This window comes from Salvelinus alpinus, chromosome 34 (genome assembly GCF_045679555.1).
Source record: "Salvelinus alpinus chromosome 34, SLU_Salpinus.1, whole genome shotgun sequence".
In the NCBI taxonomy this organism is placed as follows: Eukaryota; Metazoa; Chordata; class Actinopteri; order Salmoniformes; family Salmonidae; genus Salvelinus; species Salvelinus alpinus.
The window spans coordinates 736418-759233 of record NC_092119.1 but is presented as its reverse complement, the minus strand read 5'-3'; the positions used below and the strand labels follow the sequence as shown (position 1 = coordinate 759233).

Genomic DNA, 22816 nt, shown 5'->3' with positions numbered 1-22816 from the left:
CAATGATTAAAAAGCACCACCCTCCTTTTGAAGCTTCCAGTCTGTTATTCGAATCAATCAGCATGACAGAGTGATCTCCAGCCTTGTCCTTGTCAACACTCACACCTGTTTTAACGAGAGAATCACTGACATGATGTCAGCTGGTCCTTTTGTGGCAGGGCTGAAATGCAGTGAAAATGTTTTTGGGGGATTCAGTTCATTTGCATGGCAAAGAGGGACTTTGCAATTAATTGCAATTTATCTGATCACTCTTCTTAACATTCTGGAGTATATGCAAATTGCCATCATACAAACTGAGGCAGCAGACTTTGAAAATTTATATTTGTGTCATTCTCAAAACTTTTGGCCACGACTGTACAGAGTAAAGAGTCTGAATAGTTTTGTAAATGTGATGTTTTAGTAGTTTATTTGTAAACCATTTGCAAAAATGTCTAAAAATCTACTTTTTACTTTTTCATTATGGGGTATTGTGTGTAGATTAATGAGGATGTATTTTAAAAGTATATATAAACCTGTAAAGTAACAAAATGTGGAAAAAGTCAAGGGGTCTGAATACTTTCCAGAAGGCTCTGTTTGTCACATGTACATTTTGAGGGCAGTGGTATAGTTTTTATTTTTAAAAGTCTTAGTGGTACTATTTTTTCTGACCCTCGAAAAATATAAATGTATCACTAGTCATATAACTTCAAGGCTGTAGCTGTCGTCTGGTCGACCAAAGGTCCCCATAGACACTAGTCATAACTTCAAGGCTGTAGCTGTCGTCTGGTCGACCAAAGGTCCCATAGACACTAGTCATAACTTCAAGGCTGTAGCTGTCGTCTGGTCGACCAAAGGTCCCCATAGACACTAGTCATAACTTCAAGGCTGTAACTGAAACGACCCAACGGCCACGGTGCGTCGGGATGGCACTACAGTAGTAGTCAGCAGCCCGTTCTGTAGGGTGGAGCTTTTAACGACACTCCGTCTCAGGTAGGTCGTCGGCGTCATCGAACAAGGTTAGGCTCTCCTCTGCTCTGGCATTTTTATGTATCTGATTATGAGTCAGACATGAGTAGCCTACCACGTCAGTATAAGTAATCTTCACAGCCAAGTTCAGAGGACAGGCGCACCAACCGTTTCAGAGAGTGTCCGCGAGCAGAGAAGGACTAGCGTTCTTTATCACGGACTGAGAGTTTCCCCAGAGAAGTTAACTACCACGATCTCTTTCCGGTACTCTGGAGCCCACGTTCCGTCGCTAAACCTAATACACCATCCAGAACAAAGATGCCTAAAACGGTGAGTTAAAAAAAAAAAAAACGTTTTATTTGTCCGACTTTGGAAAAATGTAATGTATTAGACGTAACGGTAATCGGTTACTTTGTATCTGAATAAATGTAACAGAGACCAAAACTAGCCTGTAACACAAGGCAGGTCAAATGGATGATCATGTTAATTCATTGTCCAATATACCAGTTTTCTATTAAATATCCACTGTTGTCTAAAAGTGATGATATAGACTTACACTAATTATTTTACGATGACAATCACTGAAGTTGCCCTGATTATTTGTTACAGTGTTATTTGGCCCTCATGTAACAGCTGTAAGTTACATTGGTTGCCTGATATCTCAAAAAAGTTCATCAATATGAACCAAAACCAGAGTTGGAGGCTATTTGCTTTAATGTGATACAATCTTTAAGAATATGCTTTGGTTTAACTTAATATATAATAATGATTGAATATATAATAATTATTTAACATATAATAATTAGTTAATATATAACTCAGTTCCTTGACAATGTTATAATTCACTAATAATTCTGTAAAAGTATTCAGTTTCTCTACAATGGAGGATTTTCCTTCAGAGCAGTAAAATGGTTGTATTGAATGTTAATATTACTCCCCCCCCCCCCCTATTTCAACAATGTTCTCATGGTGACTGAAATGCACCATTTGTGATATATCTATAGGCCAAGTCTGCAGTGGACGAGTATTGTCTTGTGTAGATAACAGTATCGGAAGGAAGCCATCTTCTGTTGAAAAAAAACCCAGAGTCCATTTTAAGTGTGATGCCCTACACGGCCTTACTTATTAACTAAACCCCAGAGTTTGACCCACAGGTCTCTGTCTCATGACTGCTAAGGTAGGCATTACTGGCAAACCCATAGATTAGCTCTCGCTGTGTGCTAAGGCTTTTGCACAGCACTTCTCGAATCATGAAGATTCTCTGTTGGAATCCTTACGATGTCATTTTGATAACGTAGCCATTGACATTTTTTATCAGCGGTGGGTGCTTAGTTTTACGTGGCTCAGTCTCGGTTCCATAAAAGGTACTGTGTGTCTTAAACAAACACGACAATAGCAATAACCTTGGAAAGGTATTCTGTCGATGGAGTTTCTCTGGGAGCGTAGCAACAGCACTCCTTGAGAGAGTCTGACCGCAGGGGTCAGTCTAACATCCATCTGACGTCATTTCTGTGACATTCTTCTCTGAAGAGTCAGAGTAGATAAAGCTTTCAACACTATAATAAATACTCCAGGGCTGTATCCCCAATGGCACCCTACTGTATACCCTATATAGTGCACTACTTTTGACCAAGCACTACGGGCCCTGGTCAAAAGTAGTGCACTATAATGGGAATAGGGTACAATTTGAGATTAGACCCAGGGTTACTAGGGTTACCCAGGGAGATGAGACCTAGGGTTACTAGGGTTACCCAGGGAGATGAGACCTAGGGTTACCCAGGGAGGGGAGATGAGACCTAGGGTTACCCAGGGAGATGAGACCTAGGGTTACCCAGGGAGGGGAGATGAGACTTACCTTAGGGTTGTCTAGATAATCAATCAATCAGGAGGATTGGAATCTCATCTCTAATCCCAAATCCTCTTGATTAATGAAATAATATTTTTTGTTGTTGAGCCTGACTAGAAAGTGTAGCATAGAAAGTGTAGCATAGAAGGTGTACCATATAGATCGAGCCCATATACAGTATGCTCATAGTGAGTATATGGTGACTTGCTAGGAAACGTAGAGCTGTTAAATGGTCAGATATGATCAGACTACAAAAGAACAGCATGTATATATCGGTGATGTGTTAGGAAACATGTAGGTGGTGTAGGCCGACGTTCCAGTAGTTGCACAATTTCAGATGGGTTTATCTTTATGGCGCTGGGGCGTGTTTGGAGGGTAAGTTTATAAAGAGGTTGTGTAACAGAGCAGAAAGCCAACGCTTCAATTCTCTGTCAAGGTTCAGGGAACAGTTATGAGAGAGATTGTGGTACAAAAGTACTGTTCTGTGTGTTGCTCTATTGCCTGGCCCTGCACCTCTTTATGTACAGATGACATATCTTAATTTGATAGCACTGTTGTTGCAGACATGTTCCTACCATGCAGGAAATGCAAACTTGTAGTGTATGCAAGGTTTAAAATACTTCTAAAGTTTGTAATTTCACCTTTCAATTGTCAGACTTGAAACATGATCAAATTAAGATGCAGCATCTGTATCATATCAATGGCATATATTATATACAGTGCCATCGGAAAGTATTCAGACCCCTTGACTTTTTGAAAATTTTGGTAGGTTACAGCCTTATTTTAAAATGGATTAAATCGTTTTTTCCCCCTCATCAATCTGCACACAATACCCCATAATGACAAAGCAAAAACAGGATTTTAGAAATGTTTGATAATTTATTAAAAAAACTTTAAAAAAAAACTGAAATATCACATTTACATAAGTATTCAGACTCTTTGTTGAAGCACCTTTGGCAGTGATTACAGCCTTGAGTCGTCTTGGGTATGACGCTACAAGCTTGGCACACCTGTATTTGGGGAGTTTCTCCCAGTCTTCTCTGCAGATCCTCTCAAGCTCTGTCAGGTTGGATGGGGGGCGTTGCTGCACAGCTATTTTAAGGTCTCTCCAGAGATGTTCGGTCAGGTTCAAGTCCGGGCTCTGGCTGGATCACTCAAGGACATTCAGAGACTTGTCCTGAAGCCATTCATGCGTAGTCTTGGCTGTGTGCTTAGGGTCGCTGTCTTGTTGGAAGGTGAACGAACCTTCACCCCAGTCTGAGGTCCTGAGCGCTCTGGAGCAGGTTTTCATCAAGAATCTCACTGTACTTTGCTCCGTTCATCTTTGCCTCGATCCTAACTAGTCTCCCTGTCCCTGCTGCTGAAAAACATCCCCACAGCATGATTGTGCCACCACCATGCTTCACCGTAGGGATGGTGCCAGGTTTCTTCCAGACTTGACGCTTGGCATTCAGGCCAAAGAGTTCAATCTTGGTTTCATCAGACCAGAGAATCAGGTTTCTCATGGTCTGAGAGTCTTTAGGTGCCTTTTGGCAAACTCCAAGTGGGCTGTCATGTGCCTTTTACTGAGGAGTGGCTTCCGTCTGGCCACTCTACCATGAGGACTTGATTGGTGGGGTACTGTAGAGTTGGTTGTTCTTCTGGAAGGTTCTGCCATCTCCACAGAGGAACTCTAGAGCTCTGTCAGAGTGACAATCGGGTTCTTGGTCACCTCCCTGACCAAGGCCGTTCTCCCAGGATTTCTCAGTTTGGCCGAGCTGCCAGCTCTAGGAAGAGTCTTGGTGGTTCCAAATGTCTTCCATTTAAGAATGATGGAGGCCACTGTGTTCTTGGGGACATTCAATGCTGCAGAAATGTTTTGGTACCCTTCCCAGATCTGTGCCTCGACACAATCCTGTCTCTGAGCTCTAAGGACAATTCCTTTGACCTTATGGCTTGGTTTTTGCTCTGACATCCACTGTCAACTTTGGAACCTTATATAGACAGGTGTGTGCCTTTCCAAATCATCCAATCAATTGAATTTACCACAGGTGGACTCCAATCAAATTGAAGAAACCTCTCAAGGATGATCAATGGAAACCGGATGCACCTGAGCTCAATTTCAAGTCTCAAAGCAAAGGGTCTGAATACTTATGTTAATAAGGTGTTTCTGTTTTTAATTTTTAATACATTTGCAAAAAATTCTAAAAAAAAGTTTTTGCTTCGTCATTATGTGTGTAGATTGCTGAGGCTGTAAAGTTACAAAATTTGGAAAAAGTCAAGAGGTCTGAATACTTTCCGAAAGCACTGTACCTTAAAAGATGTCTTGGCTGAAAATAGGCAAGACATCTTTTCAACAATGCACAATCTCTCTGGCTACAATAGTTTTCCATGGCAGAAAATCTGATTATGATATCTGGTCTGTATTGAAGAAGCAGTCTATTGCAATACCCATCCTTTTTCATACTCTTTGCTTATTTATAAACCGCTGTGAAATATATTTTACCTCAAAATATTGTATTTTCAGCTGTTTGAAGCTGGTGTACAAAACCGAAAGTAAAATACGCAAAAACGAAATTTAAGATCGGGAAGCATAGAAATAGAGTACGTAGAACAGATCTACAGCTTCTTAGACTGGCTTTCAATGAGAATGACAGATCTATAACACATAGAACAGATCTACCTTTTCTTAGACTGGCTTTCAATGAGAATGACAGATCTATAACTCACATAGAACAGATCTACCTCTTCTTAGACTGGCTTTCAATGAGAATGACAGATCTATAACTCACATAGAACAGATCTACCTCTTCTTAGACTGGCTTTCAATGAGAATGACAGATCTATAACACATAGAACAGATCAACTGCTTCTTAGACTGGCTTTCAATGAGAATGACAGATCTATAACTCACATAGAACAGATCTACTGCTTCTTAGACTGGCTTTCAATGAGAATGACAGATCTATAACACATAGAACAGATCTACCTTTTCTTAGACTGGCTTTCAATGAGAATGACAGATCTATAACTCACATAGAACAGATCTACCTCTTCTTAGACTGGCTTTCAATGAGAATGACAGATCTATAACTCACATAGAACAGATCTACCTCTTCTTAGACTGGCTTTCAATGAGAATGACAGATCTATAACACATAGAACAGATCAACTGCTTCTTAGACTGGCTTTCAATGAGAATGACAGATCTATAACACATAGAACAGATCTACCGCTTCTTAGACTGGCTTTCAATGAGAATGACAGATCTATAACTCACATAGAACAGATCTACCTCTTCTTAGACTGGCTTTCAATGAGAATGACAGATCTATAACTCACATAGAACAGATCTACCGCTTCTTAGACTGGCTTTCAATGAGAATGACAGATCCATAACACACAGAACAGATCTACCGCTTCTTAGACTGGCTTTCAATGAGAATGACAGATCTATAACACATAGAACAGATCTACCGCTTCTTAGACTGGCTTTCAATGAGAATGACAGATCTATAACTCACATAGAACAGATCTACCTCTTCTTAGACTGGCTTTCAATGAGAATGACAGATCTATAACACATAGAACAGATCTACCGCTTCTTAGACTGGCTTTCAATGAGAATGACAGATCTATAACACACATTTCTATGTGAATTTGGTTGGGTCGCCCAAAAAGTTAAATATTGCAGCTTGAAGTGATAGTGATATCTGTCTATCCCTTCTCAGTAACAGTGTAAGGGTAGTCCCTCGGTAACAGTGTAAGGGTAGTCCCTCAGTAACAGTGTAAGGGTAGTACCTCAGTAACAGTGTAAGGGTAGTCCCTCAGTAACAGTGTAAGGGTAGTACCTCAGTAACAGTGTAAGGGTAGTCCCTCAGTAACAGTGTACGGGTAGTGCCTCAGTAACAGTGTAAGGGTAGTCCCTCAGTAACAGTGTAAGGGTAGTACCTCAGTAACAGTGTAAGGGTAGTGCCTCAGTAACAGTGTAAGGGTAGTCCCTCAGTAACAGTGTAAGGGTAGTACCTCAGTAACAGTGTAAGGGTAGTCCCTCAGTAACAGTGTAAGGGTAGTACCTCAGTAACAGTGTAAGGGTAGTGCCTCAGTAACAGTGTAAGGGTAGTACCTCAGTAACAGTGTAAGGGTAGTCCCTCAGTAACAGTGTAAGGGTAGTCCCTCAGTAACAGTGTAAGGGTAGTACCTCAGTAACAGTGTAAGGGTAGTGCCTCAGTAACAGTGTAAGGGTAGTCCCTCAGTAACAGTGTAAGGGTAGTACCTCAGTAACAGTGTAAGGGTAGTACCTCAGTAACAGTGTGCCTCAGTAACAGTGTAAGGGTAGTCCCTCAGTAACAGTGTACGGGTAGTGCCTCAGTAACAGTGTAAGGGTAGTCCCTCAGTAACAGTGTAAGGGTATTGCCTCAGTAACAGTGTAAGGGTAGTCCCTCAGTAACAGTGTAATTATAGTCCCTCAGTAACAGTGTAATTATAGTCCCTCAGTAACAGTGTAAGGGTAGTCCCTCAGTAACAGTGTAAGGGTAGTGCCTCAGTAACAGTGTAATTATAGTCCCTCAGTAACCGTGTAAGGGTAGTCCCTCAGTAACAGTGTAATTGTAGTCCCTCAGTAACAGTGTAAGGGTAGTGTCTCAGTAACAGTGTAAGGGTAGTCCCTCAGTAGCAGTGTAAGGGTAGTGCCTCAGTAACAGTGTAAGGGTAGTGCCTCAGTAACAGTGTAAGGGTAGTCCCTCAGTAACAGTGTAAGGGTAGTCCCTCAGTAACAGTGTAAGGGTAGTCCCTCAGTAACAGTGTAAGGGTAGTGCCTCAGTAACAGTGTAAGGGTAGGGCCTCAGTAACAGTGTAAGGGTAGTGCCTCAGTAACAGTGTAAGGGTAGGGCCTCAGTAACAGTGTAAGGGTAGTCCCTCAGTAACAGTGTACGGGTAGTGCCTCAGTAACAGTGTAAGGGTAGTCCCTCAGTAACAGTGTAAGGGTAGTGCCTCAGTAACAGTGTAAGGGTAGTCCCTCAGTAACAGTGTAATTATAGTCCCTCAGTAACAGTGTAATTATAGTCCCTCAGTAACAGTGTAAGGGTAGTCCCTCAGTAACAGTGTAAGGGTAGTGCCTCAGTAACAGTGTAATTATAGTCCCTCAGTAACCGTGTAAGGGTAGTCCCTCAGTAACAGTGTAATTGTAGTCCCTCAGTAACAGTGTAAGGGTAGTGTCTCAGTAACAGTGTAAGGGTAGTCCCTCAGTAGCAGTGTAAGGGTGGTGCCTCAGTAACAGTGTAAGGGTAGTGCCTCAGTAACAGTGTAAGGGTAGTCCCTCAGTAACAGTGTAAGGGTAGTCCCTCAGTAACAGTGTAAGGGTAGTCCCTCAGTAACAGTGTAAGGGTAGTGCCTCAGTAACAGTGTAAGGGTAGGGCCTCAGTAACAGTGTAAGGGTAGTGCCTCAGTAACAGTGTAAGGGTAGGGCCTCAGTAACAGTGTAAGGGTAGTGCCTCAGTAACAGATTAAGGGCAGTCCCTCAGTAACAGAGTAAGGGCAGTCCCTCAGTAACAGATTAAGGGCAGTCCCTCAGTAACAGATTAAGGGTAGTCCCTCAGTAACAGATTAAGGTTAGTCCCTTAGGAACAGATTAAGGGTAGTCCCTCAGTGACAGTGTAAGGGTAGTCCCTCAGTAACAGATTAAGGGTAGTCCCTCAGGAACAGATTAAGGGTAGTCCCTCAGGAACAGATTAAGGGTAGTCCCTCAGTAACAGTGTAAGGGTAGTCCCTCAGTGACAGTGTAAGGGTAGTCCCTCGGTAACAGTGTAAGGGTAGTCCCTCGGTAACAGTGTAAGGGTAGTCCCTCGGTAACAGTGTAAGGGTAGTCCCTCGGTAACAGTGTAAGGGTAGTCCCTCAGTAACAGTGTAAGGGTTGTGCCTCAGTAACAGTGTAAGGGTAGTGTCTCAGTAACAGTGTAAGGGTAGTCCCTCAGTAACAGTGTAAGGGTAGTACCTCAGTAACAGTGTAAGGGTTGTGCCTCAGTAACAGTGTAAGGGTAGTGTCTCAGTTACAGTGTAAGGGTAGTACCTCAGTAACAGTGTAAGGGTAGTGCCTCAGTAACAGTGTAATGGTGGTCCCTCAGTAGCAGATTAAGGGTAGTCCCTCAGTAACAGTGTAAGGGTAGTCCCTCAGTAACAGTGTAAGGGTAGTGCCTCAGTAACAGTGTAAGGGTAGGGCCTCAGTAACAGTGTAAGGGTAGTGCCTCAGTAACAGTGTAAGGGTAGGGCCTCAGTAACAGTGTAAGGGTAGTCCCTCAGTAACAGTGTACGGGTAGTGCCTCAGTAACAGTGTAAGGGTAGTCCCTCAGTAACAGTGTAAGGGTAGTGCCTCAGTAACAGTGTAAGGGTAGTCCCTCAGTAACAGTGTAATTATAGTCCCTCAGTAACAGTGTAATTATAGTCCCTCAGTAACAGTGTAAGGGTAGTCCCTCAGTAACAGTGTAAGGGTAGTGCCTCAGTAACAGTGTAATTATAGTCCCTCAGTAACCGTGTAAGGGTAGTCCCTCAGTAACAGTGTAATTGTAGTCCCTCAGTAACAGTGTAAGGGTAGTGTCTCAGTAACAGTGTAAGGGTAGTCCCTCAGTAGCAGTGTAAGGGTGGTGCCTCAGTAACAGTGTACGGGTAGTGCCTCAGTAACAGTGTAAGGGTAGTCCCTCAGTAACAGTGTAAGGGTAGTCCCTCAGTAACAGTGTAAGGGTAGTCCCTCAGTAACAGTGTAAGGGTAGTGCCTCAGTAACAGTGTAAGGGTAGGGCCTCAGTAACAGTGTAAGGGTAGTGCCTCAGTAACAGTGTAAGGGTAGGGCCTCAGTAACAGTGTAAGGGTAGTGCCTCAGTAACAGATTAAGGGCAGTCCCTCAGTAACAGAGTAAGGGCAGTCCCTCAGTAACAGATTAAGGGCAGTCCCTCAGTAACAGATTAAGGGTAGTCCCTCAGTAACAGATTAAGGTTAGTCCCTTAGGAACAGATTAAGGGTAGTCCCTCAGTGACAGTGTAAGGGTAGTCCCTCAGTAACAGATTAAGGGTAGTCCCTCAGGAACAGATTAAGGGTAGTCCCTCAGGAACAGATTAAGGGTAGTCCCTCAGTAACAGTGTAAGGGTAGTCCCTCAGTGACAGTGTAAGGGTAGTCCCTCGGTAACAGTGTAAGGGTAGTCCCTCGGTAACAGTGTAAGGGTAGTCCCTCGGTAACAGTGTAAGGGTAGTCCCTCGGTAACAGTGTAAGGGTAGTCCCTCAGTAACAGTGTAAGGGTTGTGCCTCAGTAACAGTGTAAGGGTAGTGTCTCAGTAACAGTGTAAGGGTAGTCCCTCAGTAACAGTGTAAGGGTAGTACCTCAGTAACAGTGTAAGGGTTGTGCCTCAGTAACAGTGTAAGGGTAGTGTCTCAGTTACAGTGTAAGGGTAGTACCTCAGTAACAGTGTAAGGGTAGTGCCTCAGTAACAGTGTAATGGTGGTCCCTCAGTAGCAGATTAAGGGTAGTCCCTCAGTAACAGATTAAGGGTAGTCCCTCAGTAACAGATTAAGGGCAGTCCCTCAGTGTACGGGCATATTTGGCTTCTACCACCTTGTAAAACTTGCCCACCCCTATACATTGAGGTTCATGTTGTTCTTGAGAGAGACATCTGTACTTTGGCAAGCGTCGAATGCTTTGTTATGTTAACCTTGCAGGCCCTGCTAGTCCAAAGTCTATTGAGATAGTAGTTAGCAATTAGAGATGGTTTATGAGGAAATGACTTCACAGCAGCACCTCAAAGGTATAGTTCACCTTAAACAATGACATTATTTATGTTTCCTTACCTTGAAAGTAGGTGTATGGACTAGAGTAGATTGCGATCTACATTCTGTCTCTGTATACACAGCTACAGTCACTATTAACTAACGTCAGCTGACTAAATCAACTATGAGAGAATGAATGACCTAAACCTCGATGAACCTTATCCCCAAATCACCTCAAAGTAACTTCAAGTCACTGAGTTGCACAAAACCTTTTGAAGTTGTAAAGGGTTGTAATTATTCAACAGAGTATATTGGGAGAAGAAAGCTTGTACCTACAGACAAGTCGTTTCTGTGTATTCTGTGTCATTCAAGGCAATGTCAGGCACTGCTTGATCAGGTCACAATTCCTGGTAACATGGAAATGTAGCTGGTGAATAAAGGAGGTTGTGATTCTGAATGTCCAGGTCAATGTCCGGGTCACCACCATGGATGCTGAGCTGGAGTTTTCCATTCTTCCCAGCACCACCGGCAAACAGCTGTTCGAACAGGTCAGGTCACATTCACTAACTAACTCTCACACACACACACTCCCTCACTAACTAACCAGCTAACTAACTAACTAACTCTTTCTCTCACACACACTCCCTCACTAACTAACTAACTAAGTCTCTCTCACACACACACACTCCCTCACTAACTAACTAGCTAACTAACTAACTAACTATCTCTCTCACACACACTCACTCACTAACTAACTAAGTCTCTCTCACACACATTCCCTCCCTCACTAACTAACTAACTAGCTAACTAACTAACTAACTAAGTCTCTCTCACACACACACACACACACTCCCTCACTAACTAACCAGCTAACTAACTAACTCTTTCTCTCACACACACTCCCTCACTAACTAACTAACTAAGTCTCTCTCACACACACACACACACTCCCTCACTAACTAACTAGCTAACTAACTAACTCTCTCTCTCACACACACTCCCTCACTAACTAAGTCTCTCTCACACACATTCCCTCCCTCACTAACTAACTAGCTAACTAACTAACTAACTAACTAACTAACTAACTAACTAAGTCTCTCACACACACACACACACACACACACTCCCTCACTAACTAACTAGCTAACTAACTAAGGCTCTCTCACACACACTCCCTCGGTAACTCACTAACTAACTAACTCACTAGCTAACTAACTAAGTCTCTCCCACACACACACACACTCCCTCCCTCCCTCCCTCACTAACTAACTAAGTCTCTCTCTCACACACACACACACACACACACACTCCCTCACTAACTAACCCTAACCCTCACTAACTATCCCATCTCATTATAATGACCATGTTGTAGGAAAAGGTGAACAAGGTTTTCTAAAAAATCTATATTTGTCAGTGTCACGTCTCTCCAGTGTAAAACGTTTCTTTAGTTTTTCTCTCTCCGTCTCCTCTGTTTTCTCCAGGTGTCCAGAACGGTCGGTCTGCGGGAGCTCTGGTACTTCGGCCTGCTGTTCGTCAACACCAAAGGGTTCCAAACATGGCTGAAGTTTGATAAAAAAGTAAGTTGGCATGTGTGATCCAGCGGTTACAGGTCTGTGTGCCTGAGTCGGCATGGGTTAGAATCCGACTCACTGCTCTTTGACTTTACCCTCTTCATATCTGAATTATGATGACTACACTTTAAGCTGCACAGTGACACCTAAATGATAAATCAACACAAAACCGTTGATACGTAGTGCCATCTGACATACATAGCTCACAGTTATGTACTGTAGAAGTACACTGTAATGTTAGGAACTGCCCTAAGGCCACAAATCGTGTTTATTTGAATGGAATGGTTTCAAACACTATGGCTCTTATTTATTCCATTCTAGACATAGCAATGAAACCTACCACTGATTTATTGTGTAGGGCAGTGGTATTCAAACTTTTTCAGGCAGGGACCCCATTTGTTTCCGTCAGAATTCATGGTCGACCCCATTTGTTTCCGTCAGAATTCATGGTCGACCCCATTTGTTTCCGTCAGAATTCATGGTCGACCCCATTTGTTTACGTCAGAATTCATGGTCGACCCCATTTGTTTCCGTCAGAATTTATGGCGACCTCATTTGTTTCCGTCAGAATTCATGGTCGACCCCATTTGTTTCCGTCAGAATTCATGGTCGACCCCATTTGTTTCCGCCAGAATTCATGGTCGACCCCATTTGTTTCCGTCAGAATTCATGGTCGACCCCATTTGTTTCTGTCAGAATTGATGGCGACCTCATTTGTTTCCGTCAGAATTCATGGTCGACCCCATTTGTTTCCGTCAGAATTCATGGTCGACCCCATTTGTTTCCGCCAGAATTCATGTTCGACACCATTTGTTTCCGTCAGAATTCATGGCGACCCCATTTGTTTCTGTCAGAATTCATGGTCGACCCCATTTGTTTCTGTCAGAATTGATGGCGACCTCATTTGTTTCCGTCAGAATTCATGGTCGACCCCATTTGTTTCTGTCAGAATTGATGGCGACCTCATTTGTTTCCGTCAGAATTCATGGTCGACCCCATTTGTTTCTGTCAGAATTCATGGTCGACCCCATTTGTTTCCGCCAGAATTCATGTTCGACACCATTTGTTTCCGTCAGAATTCATGGCGACCCCATTTGTTTCTGTCAGAATTCATGGTCGACCCCATTTGTTTCCGTCAGAATTGATGGCGACCCCATTTGTTTCCGTCAGAATTTATGGCGACCCCATTTGTTTCCGTCAGAATTTATGGCGACCCCATTTGTTTCCGTCAGAATTTATGGCGACCTCATTTGTTTCCGTCAGAATTTATGGCGACCCCATTTGTTTCCGTCAGAATTTATGGCGACCTCATTTGTTTCCGTCAGAATTCATGGTCGACCCCATTTGTTTCCGTCAGAATTCATGGCCGACCCCATTTGTTTCCGTCAGAATTTATGGCGACCCCACCCCAACTCCAAATCTAATGACACAACCTTAAAATCTTTTTACATTGATGGGTTCGGATTTCTAAACTTTAAATATTGTTAATCATCAGTTATACTAGAGACATGAGGGGTGCCATAGTCTGGTTTCCACACCAGAAGTTAATGGGTATCTGTAGGAGGAAGGTATATGGTGGAGGCAGTTAAGCTGGAATGTACCGAGTGAAGGAAAAACGATCACATGGTTGCAGGCACTGATAAGGGTGGAGAGATGGGGTTTAGTGAGGAAGGGGGTCGAGGTCAGGTCACATTAAGGGAGAAGGAACAGCCCGTATCACTTAACTTCCTGCCTAAAAATAAGGATGTAATGTTTAGAGAGAGTCCACCAAAATTGGGGTGTATATATATTACCACTGGTGAATACATGTATTTGTCTTATGCAGCTTGGGTGAATGAACTCGGTTTAAGCTTTACTAATCAACAAATAACCTTCAATTCATTGCAACAACAAAAAATCCAATACATTTACTCAATAACATTTTATTTTTTCAAATTATCTCTTTGTTTTTCATTCCTAATATAAATTCATAAATACATATTTTGGCAACCCCACTGCCGTTTCCCCTGACGTTGAATACCACTGACATGGGGGTTACTCATGTCATAACCACACCCACCCCCCCTGCCTCCCCATTGTCCCTTCTCCTCCTCCCCTCTCATCCTCTCTCCCCTCCTTTCCCATCCTCTCCTCTCCTCCCCTTTCCTCTCTCCTCTCCTCTCCTGTCTCCCCCTCGCCCCCCCCCCAGGTGATAGCCCAGGAAGTAAAGAAAGAGGTTCCTCTCCAGTTCCGTTTCCGGGCCAAGTTCTACCCAGAGGACGTGGCTGAGGAGCTGATCCAGGAGAGCACCCAGAAACTGTTCTTCCTGCAGGTAACACACACACACACACACACACACACACACACACACACACACACACACACACACACACACACACACACACACACACACACACACACACACACACACACACACACACACACACACACACACACACACACACACACAGACCCCCCTCCCCCACGTGATCCAGACGTTTGTCTCCCACCTCCAGGTGAAGGAGGACATCATAACCGATGAGGTGTACTGCCCTCCAGAGTCTGCTGTTCTGCTAGCCTCCTACTCTGTACAGGCCAAGTTTGGAGACTTCAATAAGGAGACACACCAGAATGGTTACCTGGCCAATGAACGTCTGCTGCCCAAGAGGTGAGTCAGTGTGGAGGAGGGGGTGGATGAACCTCCAGATGGAGCAGGGGGTGGATGAACCTCCAGATGGAGAAGGGGGTGGATGAACCTCCAGATGGAGGAGGGGGTGGATGAACCTCTAAATGGAGGAGGGGGTGGATGAACCTCCAGATGGAGGAGGGGGTGGATGAACCTCCAGATGGAGAAGGGGGTGGATGAACCTCCAGATGGAGGAGGGGGTGGATGAACCTCTAAATGGAGGAGGGGGTGGATGAACCTCCAGATGGAGGAGGGGGTGGATGAACTTCCAGATGGAGAAGGGGGTGGATGAACCTCCAGATGGAGGAGGGGGTGGATGAACCTCTAAATGGAGGAGGGGGTGGATGAACCTCCAGATGGAGGAGGGGGTGGATGAACCTCCAGATGGAGGTGGGGGTGGATGAACCTCTAAATGGGGGAGGGGGTGGATGAACCTCCAGTTGGAGGAGGGGGTGGATTAACCTCCAGATGGAGGAGGGGGTGGATGAACCTCCAGATGGAGGAGGGGGTGGATGAACTTCCAGATGGAGCAGGGGGTGGATGAACCTCTAGATGGAGGTGGGGGTGGATGAACCTCCAGATGGAGCAGGGGGTGGATGAACCTCCAGATGGAGCAGGGGGTGGATGAACCTCTAGATGGAGGTGGGGGTGGATGAACCTCTAGATGGAGGTGGGGGTGGATGAACCTCTAAATGGGGGAGGGGGTGGATGAACCTCCAGTTGGAGGAGGGGGTGGATTAACCTCCAGATGGAGGAGGGGGTGGATGAACCTCCAGATGGAGAGGGGGTGGATGAACCTCCAGATGGAGGAGGGGATGGATGAACCTCTAAATGGGGGAGGGGGTGGATGAACCTCCAGTTGGAGGAGGGGGTGGATGAACCTCCAGATGGAGGAGGGGGTGGATGAACCTCCAGATGGAGCAGGGGGTGGATGAACCTCCAGGTGGAGCAGAGGGTGGATGAACCTCCAGATGGAGGAGGGGGTGGATGAACCTCCAGATGGAGCAGAGGGTGGATGAACCTCCAGATGGAGGAGGGGGTGGATGAACCTCCAGATGGAGCAGGGGGTGGATGAACCTCCAGATGGAGGAGGGGGTGGATGAACCTCCAGGTGGAGCAGAGGGTGGATGAACCTCCAGATGGAGGAGGGGATGGATGAACCTCCAGATGGAGAAGGGGGTGGATGAACCTCCAGATGGAGAAGGGGGTGGATGAACCTCCAGATGGAGGAGGGGGTGGATGAACCTCCAGATGGAGAAGGGGGTGGATGAACCTCCAGATGGCGGCTGTATGACTTGTTCACAGCAGAATTAATACCCATATATCTAATATATATATAATACCAAGACCCCAACTTCAAACTCAAATGTTCTCACTTCCTGTTATTTTATGGCAAAATTAGCATCATAAGCAACATGCTGTCTGTGCTTGAGGTAAGGTGTTATATTACAGTAAGATGTGCTTGAGGTAGGTGTGCATGTTTACACAGCCTCACGAAACCTACAGTATGTGATATCAACAGAGAAGTATATTTTCTGGGTGATTTTAAATATTTACTGGCTCTCATCAAGCTGCCCACTCAAGAAAAAGCTTTAAACTGTAACCAGTGCCTGCAACCTGGTTCAGGTTATCAGTCAACCTACCAGGGTAGTTACAAACAGCACATGAAATAAATCATCAACATGTATTGATCACATCTTTACTAACGCAGCAGAAATCTGCTGTAAAGCAGTATCCAGATGTCACGCCCTGGCCATAGAGAGGCTTTTATTCTCTATTTTGGTTAGGCCATGGTGTGACTAGGGTGGGCATTCTAGTTTCTTTATTTCTTTGTTTTTGGCCGAGTGTGGTTCTCAATCAGGGACAGCTGTCTATCGTTGTCTCTGATTGGGGATCAGACTTAGGCAGCCTTTTTCCCACCTGTGTTTTGTGGGATGTTATTTTCTGTTTAGTGTCTTCACCTGACAGAACTGTTTTCGGTTTTTCACTTTGTTATTTTGTTCAAGTGTTTTTTGAGAAATAAAATATCATGAACACTTACCACGCTGCGCTTTGGTCCATGCCTTCCGACGAGAGACGTAACACCAGATCCGCCGGCTGTAGTGATCACAATATAGTCGCCATATCTAGGAAAACCAAAGTTTCCAAAGGCTGGGCCTAATATAGTGTATACGAGGTCATACAATAAGTTATGTAGTGATTCCTATGTTGTTGATGTAAATAATATTTGTTGGTCTGTGGTGTCTAATGAGGAGCAACCAGACGCTCTACAAGACACATTTATGAAGTAGCTTATTCCAGTTACTAATAAACACACACTAAGAAAATGACTGTAAAAACGGTTACATCCCTGTGGATTGATGAGGAATTGAAAAATTGTATGGTTGAGAGGGATGAGGTAAAAGATATGGCAAATAAGTCTGGCTGGCCAACCGATTGGCAAACGTACTGCAAATTTAAAAAATCATGTGACTAAACTAAATAAAACTAAACTATACTATGAAACAAAGATAAATGATATAAAGAATGATAGTAATAAGCTTTGGAGGTTCTTAAATGACATTTTGGGGGAAAAAAGCGGCTCCATCATTCATTGAATCAGATGACTCACTCATCACAAAACCCACTGATATTACCAACTACTTTAATGATTTTTTCATTGACTTCATCACTACTTGTTTTCCCGAGGCCTCTCCTGTGTTGTCTTGGGTGTGTGCTAAGGGTCGTTGTCCTGTTGGAAAGTGAACCGTCACCCCAGTCTGAGGTCCTGAGCGCTCTCCACAGAGGAACTCTAGAGCTCTGTCAGAGTGACAATTGGGTTCTTGGTCACCTCCCTGACCAAGGCTGTTCTCCCACGATTTCTCTGTTTGGCCGGGCGGCCAGCTCTAGGAAGAGTCTTGGTGGTTCCTATCGTCTTCCATTTAAGAGTGACGGAGGCCAGTCTATTTTTGGGGACCTTCAATGCTGCGGAAATGTTTTGTTACCCTTCCCCAGATCTGTGTCTCAACCCAATCCTGTCTCGGATCTCTACGGACAATTCCTTTGACCTCATGGCTTGGTTTTTGCTCTGACATGCACTGTCAACTGTGGGACCTTATATAGACAGGTGTGTGCCTTTACAAATCATGTCCAATCAATTGAAGTTACTAAAGGTAGACTTCAATCAAGTAGAAACATCTCAAGGATGATCAATGGAAACAGGATGCACCTGAGCTCAATTTCTCATAGCAAAGGGTCTGAATACTTATGTAAATAAGGCATATATGTTTTTTATTTGTAATACATTTCCCAACATTTCTAAAAGCCTGTCTTCACTTTGTCATTACGGGGTAGTGTGACGTCATTATGGGGTATTGTGATGTCATTATGGGGTATTGTGATGTCACTATGGGGTATTGTGACGCCATTATGGGGTAGGGTGACGCCATTATGGGGTAGGGTGATGTCATTATGGGGTATTGTGGTGTCATTATGGGGTAGTGTGACGCCATTATGGGGTAGTGTGATGTCATTATGGGGTATTGTGATGTCATTATGGGGTATTGTGATGTCATTATGGGGTAGTGCAACGTCGTTATGGGGTATCGTGATGTCATTATGGGGTAGTGTGATGTCATTATGGTGTATTGTGGTGTCATTATGAGGTATTGTGGTGTCATTATGGGGTATTGTGATGTCATTATGGGGTAGTGTGATGTCATTATGGGGTATTGTGGTGTCATTATGGGGTATTGTGGTGTCATTATGGGGTCGTGTGATTATCATTATGGGGTATTGTGACGTCATTATGGGGTATTGTGATGTCATTATGGGGTCGTGTGATGTCATTATGGGGTATTGTGACGTCATTATGGGGTATTGTGATGTCATTATGGGGTTTTGTGTAGATTGATGAGGATCTTTTTTTATTCATTTAAAACATTTGGAAAGTCAAAGGGTCTGAATAGTTTCCGAAGGCACTGTGTGTGTTAGTGTGTCTTTCACAGGTGATAAACAGAAGACACATTTCCTGACTGAAAAGAAAATGGACCAATAAAGTCCCTCTTCTTCTCCTTCTTCTTCTCCTTCTTCTTCTTCTCTCAGAGTGCTGGATCAACACAAGCTGTCTAAAGAACAGTGGGAGCAGCGAATCCAGACCTGGCACGAGGAACACAGAGCTATGCTCAAGTGAGTGTATATATATACACACACACACACACACACTAGTGAAATAGTGTACTACTGTATAGGTGTATATGTCCTAGAAGCATATAGATGTTGAGTACTGTATGTACTGCTAACTTCTACAGTTAGGATTCAGACCCTTTCCACCAATCACAGTTAGGATTCAGACCTTTTCCACCAATTACAGTTAGGATTCATGCCTTTTCCACCAATTACAGTTAGGATTCAGACCTTTTCCACCAATTACAGTTAGGATTCAGACCTTTTCCACCAATCACAGTTAGGATTCAGACCTTTTCCACCAATCACAGTTAGGATTCAGACCTTTTCCACCAATCACAGTTAGGATTCAGATCTTTTCCACCAATCACAGTTAGGATTCAGACCTTTTCCACCAATCACAGTTAGGATTCAGACCTTTTCCACCAATCACAGTTAGGATTCAGACCTTTTCCACCAATCACAGTTAGGATTCAGACCTTTTCCACCAATTACAGTTAGGATTCATGCCTTTTCCACCAATTACAGTTAGGATTCAGGCCTTTTCCACCAATTACAGTTAGGATTCATGCCTTTTCCACCAATTACAGTTAGGATTCAGACCTTTTCCACCAATTACAGTTAGGATTCAGACCTTTTCCACCAATTACAGTTAGGATTCAGGCCTTTTCCACCAATTACAGTTAGGATTCAGACCTTTTCCACCAATTACAGTTAGGATTCCATTGATGCTTTGTGAACAGGGAGGATGCTATGCTGGAGTATCTAAAGATCGCCCAGGACTTGGAGATGTATGGAGTCAACTTCTTTGACATTAAGAACAGGAAGGGGACAGAGCTGTGGCTGGGGGTAGATGCCCTGGGACTCAACATCTACGAGAAGGACGACAGGTAAACATCTGACTGAATAACTGACTACTTCTACCTCTACCTCGACCTCTGCTATACCTCTACTATACCTCTACTATACCTCTACCTCTACTATACCTCTACCTCTACTATACCTCTACCTCTACTATACCTCTACTTCTACCTCTACTATACCTCTACATCTACTATACCTCTACCTCTACTATACCTCTACTCTACCTCTACTATACCTCTACTATACCTCTACCTCTACCTCTACTATACCTCTACTATACCTCTACCTCTACTATACCTCTACCTCTACTATACCTCTACCTCTACTCTACCTCTACTTCTACCTCTACTATACCTCTACTCTACCTCTACCTTTACTATACCTCTACTTCTACTATACCTCTACCTCTACCTCTACTATACCTCTACTATACCTGCACCTCTATTATACCTCTACTCTACCTCTACTATACCTCTACTATACCTCTACTATACCTCTACTATACCTCTACTATACCTCTACCTCTACTATACCTCTACTTCTACTCTACCTCTACTCTACCTCTACTCTACCTCTACTCTACCTTTACCTCTACTCTACCTCTACCTCTACTTTACCTTTACCTCTACCTCTACTTCTACTCTACCTCTACTCTACCTCTACTCTACGCCTGATAACTGTACTCTACTTCTACTCTACCTCTACCTCTACTCTACCTCTACCTCTACTCTACCTCTACTCTTCGCCTGCTAACTGTCAGTCCCTAGCCTACTGTCAGCTAACGTCAAACATGACCGGCAGGTTGTCGATGTTACGGTGGAGGTCGTTACCCTAGTTCTCCTAGAGTCCTCTAAACAGTATTGATTACATCATGATATGAGTAGTACTTAAAGGAGTCACACGACGCTTTGTTTGCACTTGTTGTTAACTGACGTTTGTTCTCTCTTCCAGGCTGACTCCAAAGATCGGGTTTCCCTGGAGTGAAATTAGGAACATTTCATTCAATGATAAAAAGTTCATCATCAAGCCCATTGATAAGAAAGCTCCCGTGAGTCCTCTAGTAGAATATTCTGTTCATGTCAGTCAAGTTACTGCTGTAAGCCTCAGGTCTTGTTCAGTACACCACTTCGGAGACCCGAGAGAGTGTAAACAAGTGGCTGTGGCTGTGTGTGTGTGTGAGAGAGAGAGAGAGAGAGAGAGAGAGAGAGAGAGAGAGAGAGAGAGAGAGAGAGAGAGAGAGAGAGAGAGAGAGAGAGAGAGAGAGAGAGAGCGATTGAGATTGAGAGAGCACGAGAGAGCGATTGAGATTGAGAAAGCGCGAGAGAGCGATTGAGATTGAGAAAGCGCGAGAGAGCGATTGAGATTGCGCGAGAGAGCGATTGAGATTGAGAGTGATTGAGATTGAGATTGAGATTGAGAGTGATTGAGATTGAGATTGAGAGCGATTGAGATTGAGAGCGATTGAGATTGAGAGCGATTGAGAGCGATTGAGATTGAGAGTGATTGAGATTGAGAGCGATTGAGATTGAGAGCGGTTTAATAAAACCCAACTGATATTCTCAGGATTTTGTGTTCTACGCCCCTCGGCTGGGCATGAATAAGCGTATTCTGGCTCTGTGCATGGGGAACCATGAGCTATACATGAAACGCAGGAAGCCGGACAACATCGAGGTGCAGCAGATGAAGACTAAGGCCAGGGAGGAGAAACACCAGAAACAGATGGAAAGGTGAGAGACAGGACCACACCTTCACCTGTATAGACCTGTACACAGGACCACACCTTCACCTGTATAGACCTATACACAGGACCACACATTTTTGCTAATTTATAAAAAATAAAACATTTTATATCACATTTACATAAGTATTCAGATCCTTTACTCAGTACTTTGTTGAAGCACCTTTGGCAGTGATTAGAGCATCAAGTCTTCTTGGGTATGACGCTACAAACTTGGCACACCTGTATTTGGGGGAGTTTCTCCCATTCTTCTCTGCAGATCCTCTCAAGCTCTGTCAGGTTGGATGGGGAGCGTTGCTGCACAGCTATTTTCAGGTCTCTCCAGAGATGTTAGATCGGTTTGGCATTCAGGCCAAAGAGTTCAATCTTGTTTTCATCAGACCAGAGACTCTTGTTTCTCATGGTCTGAGAGTCTTTAGGTGCCATTTTGGCAAACTCCAAGTGGGCTGTCATGTGCCTTTTTACAGAGTAGTGTCTTCCATCTGGCCACTCTACCATAAAGGCCTGATTGGTGGAGTGCTGCAGAGATGGTTGTTTGCTCTGACATGCACTGTCAACTGTGGGACCTTATATAGACAGGTGTGTGCCTTTCCGAATCATGTCCAATCAATTGAATTTACCACAGGTGGACTCCAATCAAGTTGTAGAAACATCTCTAGGGATGATCAATGGAAACAGGATGCACCTGAGCTCAATTTCGAGTCTCATAGCAAAGGGTCTGAATACTGAATACAACAATTTGGGGTCACTTAGAAATGTCCTTGTTTTTGAAAGAGAAGCACCTTTTTTGTCCATTAAAATAACATCAAATTGATCTGAAATACAGTGTAGACATTGTTAATGTTGTAAATGACTATTGTAGCTGGAAACGGCAGATTTTTTATGGAATATCTACATAGGCGTACAGAGGCCCATTATCAGCAACCGTCACTCCTGTGTCCCAATGGCACGTTGTGTTAGCTAATCCAAGTTGATAATTTTAAAAGGCTAATTGATCATTAGAAAACACTTTAACAATTATGTTAGCACAGCTGAAAACTGTTGTCCTGATTAAAGAAGCAATAAAACTGTCCTTCTTTAGACTAGTTAATTTCATTTCTTCATTTCTCAGAACAAGAATAGACTGATGAGTTTCAGAAGAAAGGTCTTTGTTTCTGGTCATTTTGAGCCTGTAATCGAACCCACAAATGCTGATGCTCCAGATACTCAACTAGTCTTAAAGAAGGCCAGTTTTATTGCTTCTTTAATCAGAACAACAGTTTTCAGCTCCGCTAACATAATTGCAAAGGGTTT

At 43.7% G+C, this 22816-nt stretch overlaps 1 protein-coding gene across 1 annotated transcript in view; it reads left to right on the top strand.

Moving 5' to 3' along the window:
* Nucleotides 1-824: 824 nt before the first annotated feature.
* LOC139563575 (ezrin-like) overlaps nt 825-22816 on the top strand; it is a 35877-nt gene continuing 13885 nt past the window's right edge. The window contains exons 1-9 of the mRNA XM_071382361.1: nt 825-1275; nt 10986-11069; nt 12003-12098; nt 14281-14403; nt 14588-14739; nt 18841-18924; nt 19665-19811; nt 20737-20833; nt 21349-21512. Of these exons, the coding sequence (XP_071238462.1) occupies nt 1264-1275; nt 10986-11069; nt 12003-12098; nt 14281-14403; nt 14588-14739; nt 18841-18924; nt 19665-19811; nt 20737-20833; nt 21349-21512 (959 nt within the window). The 5' untranslated portion in view covers nt 825-1263. The remainder of the gene's footprint in view (nt 1276-10985; nt 11070-12002; nt 12099-14280; nt 14404-14587; nt 14740-18840; nt 18925-19664; nt 19812-20736; nt 20834-21348; nt 21513-22816) is intronic.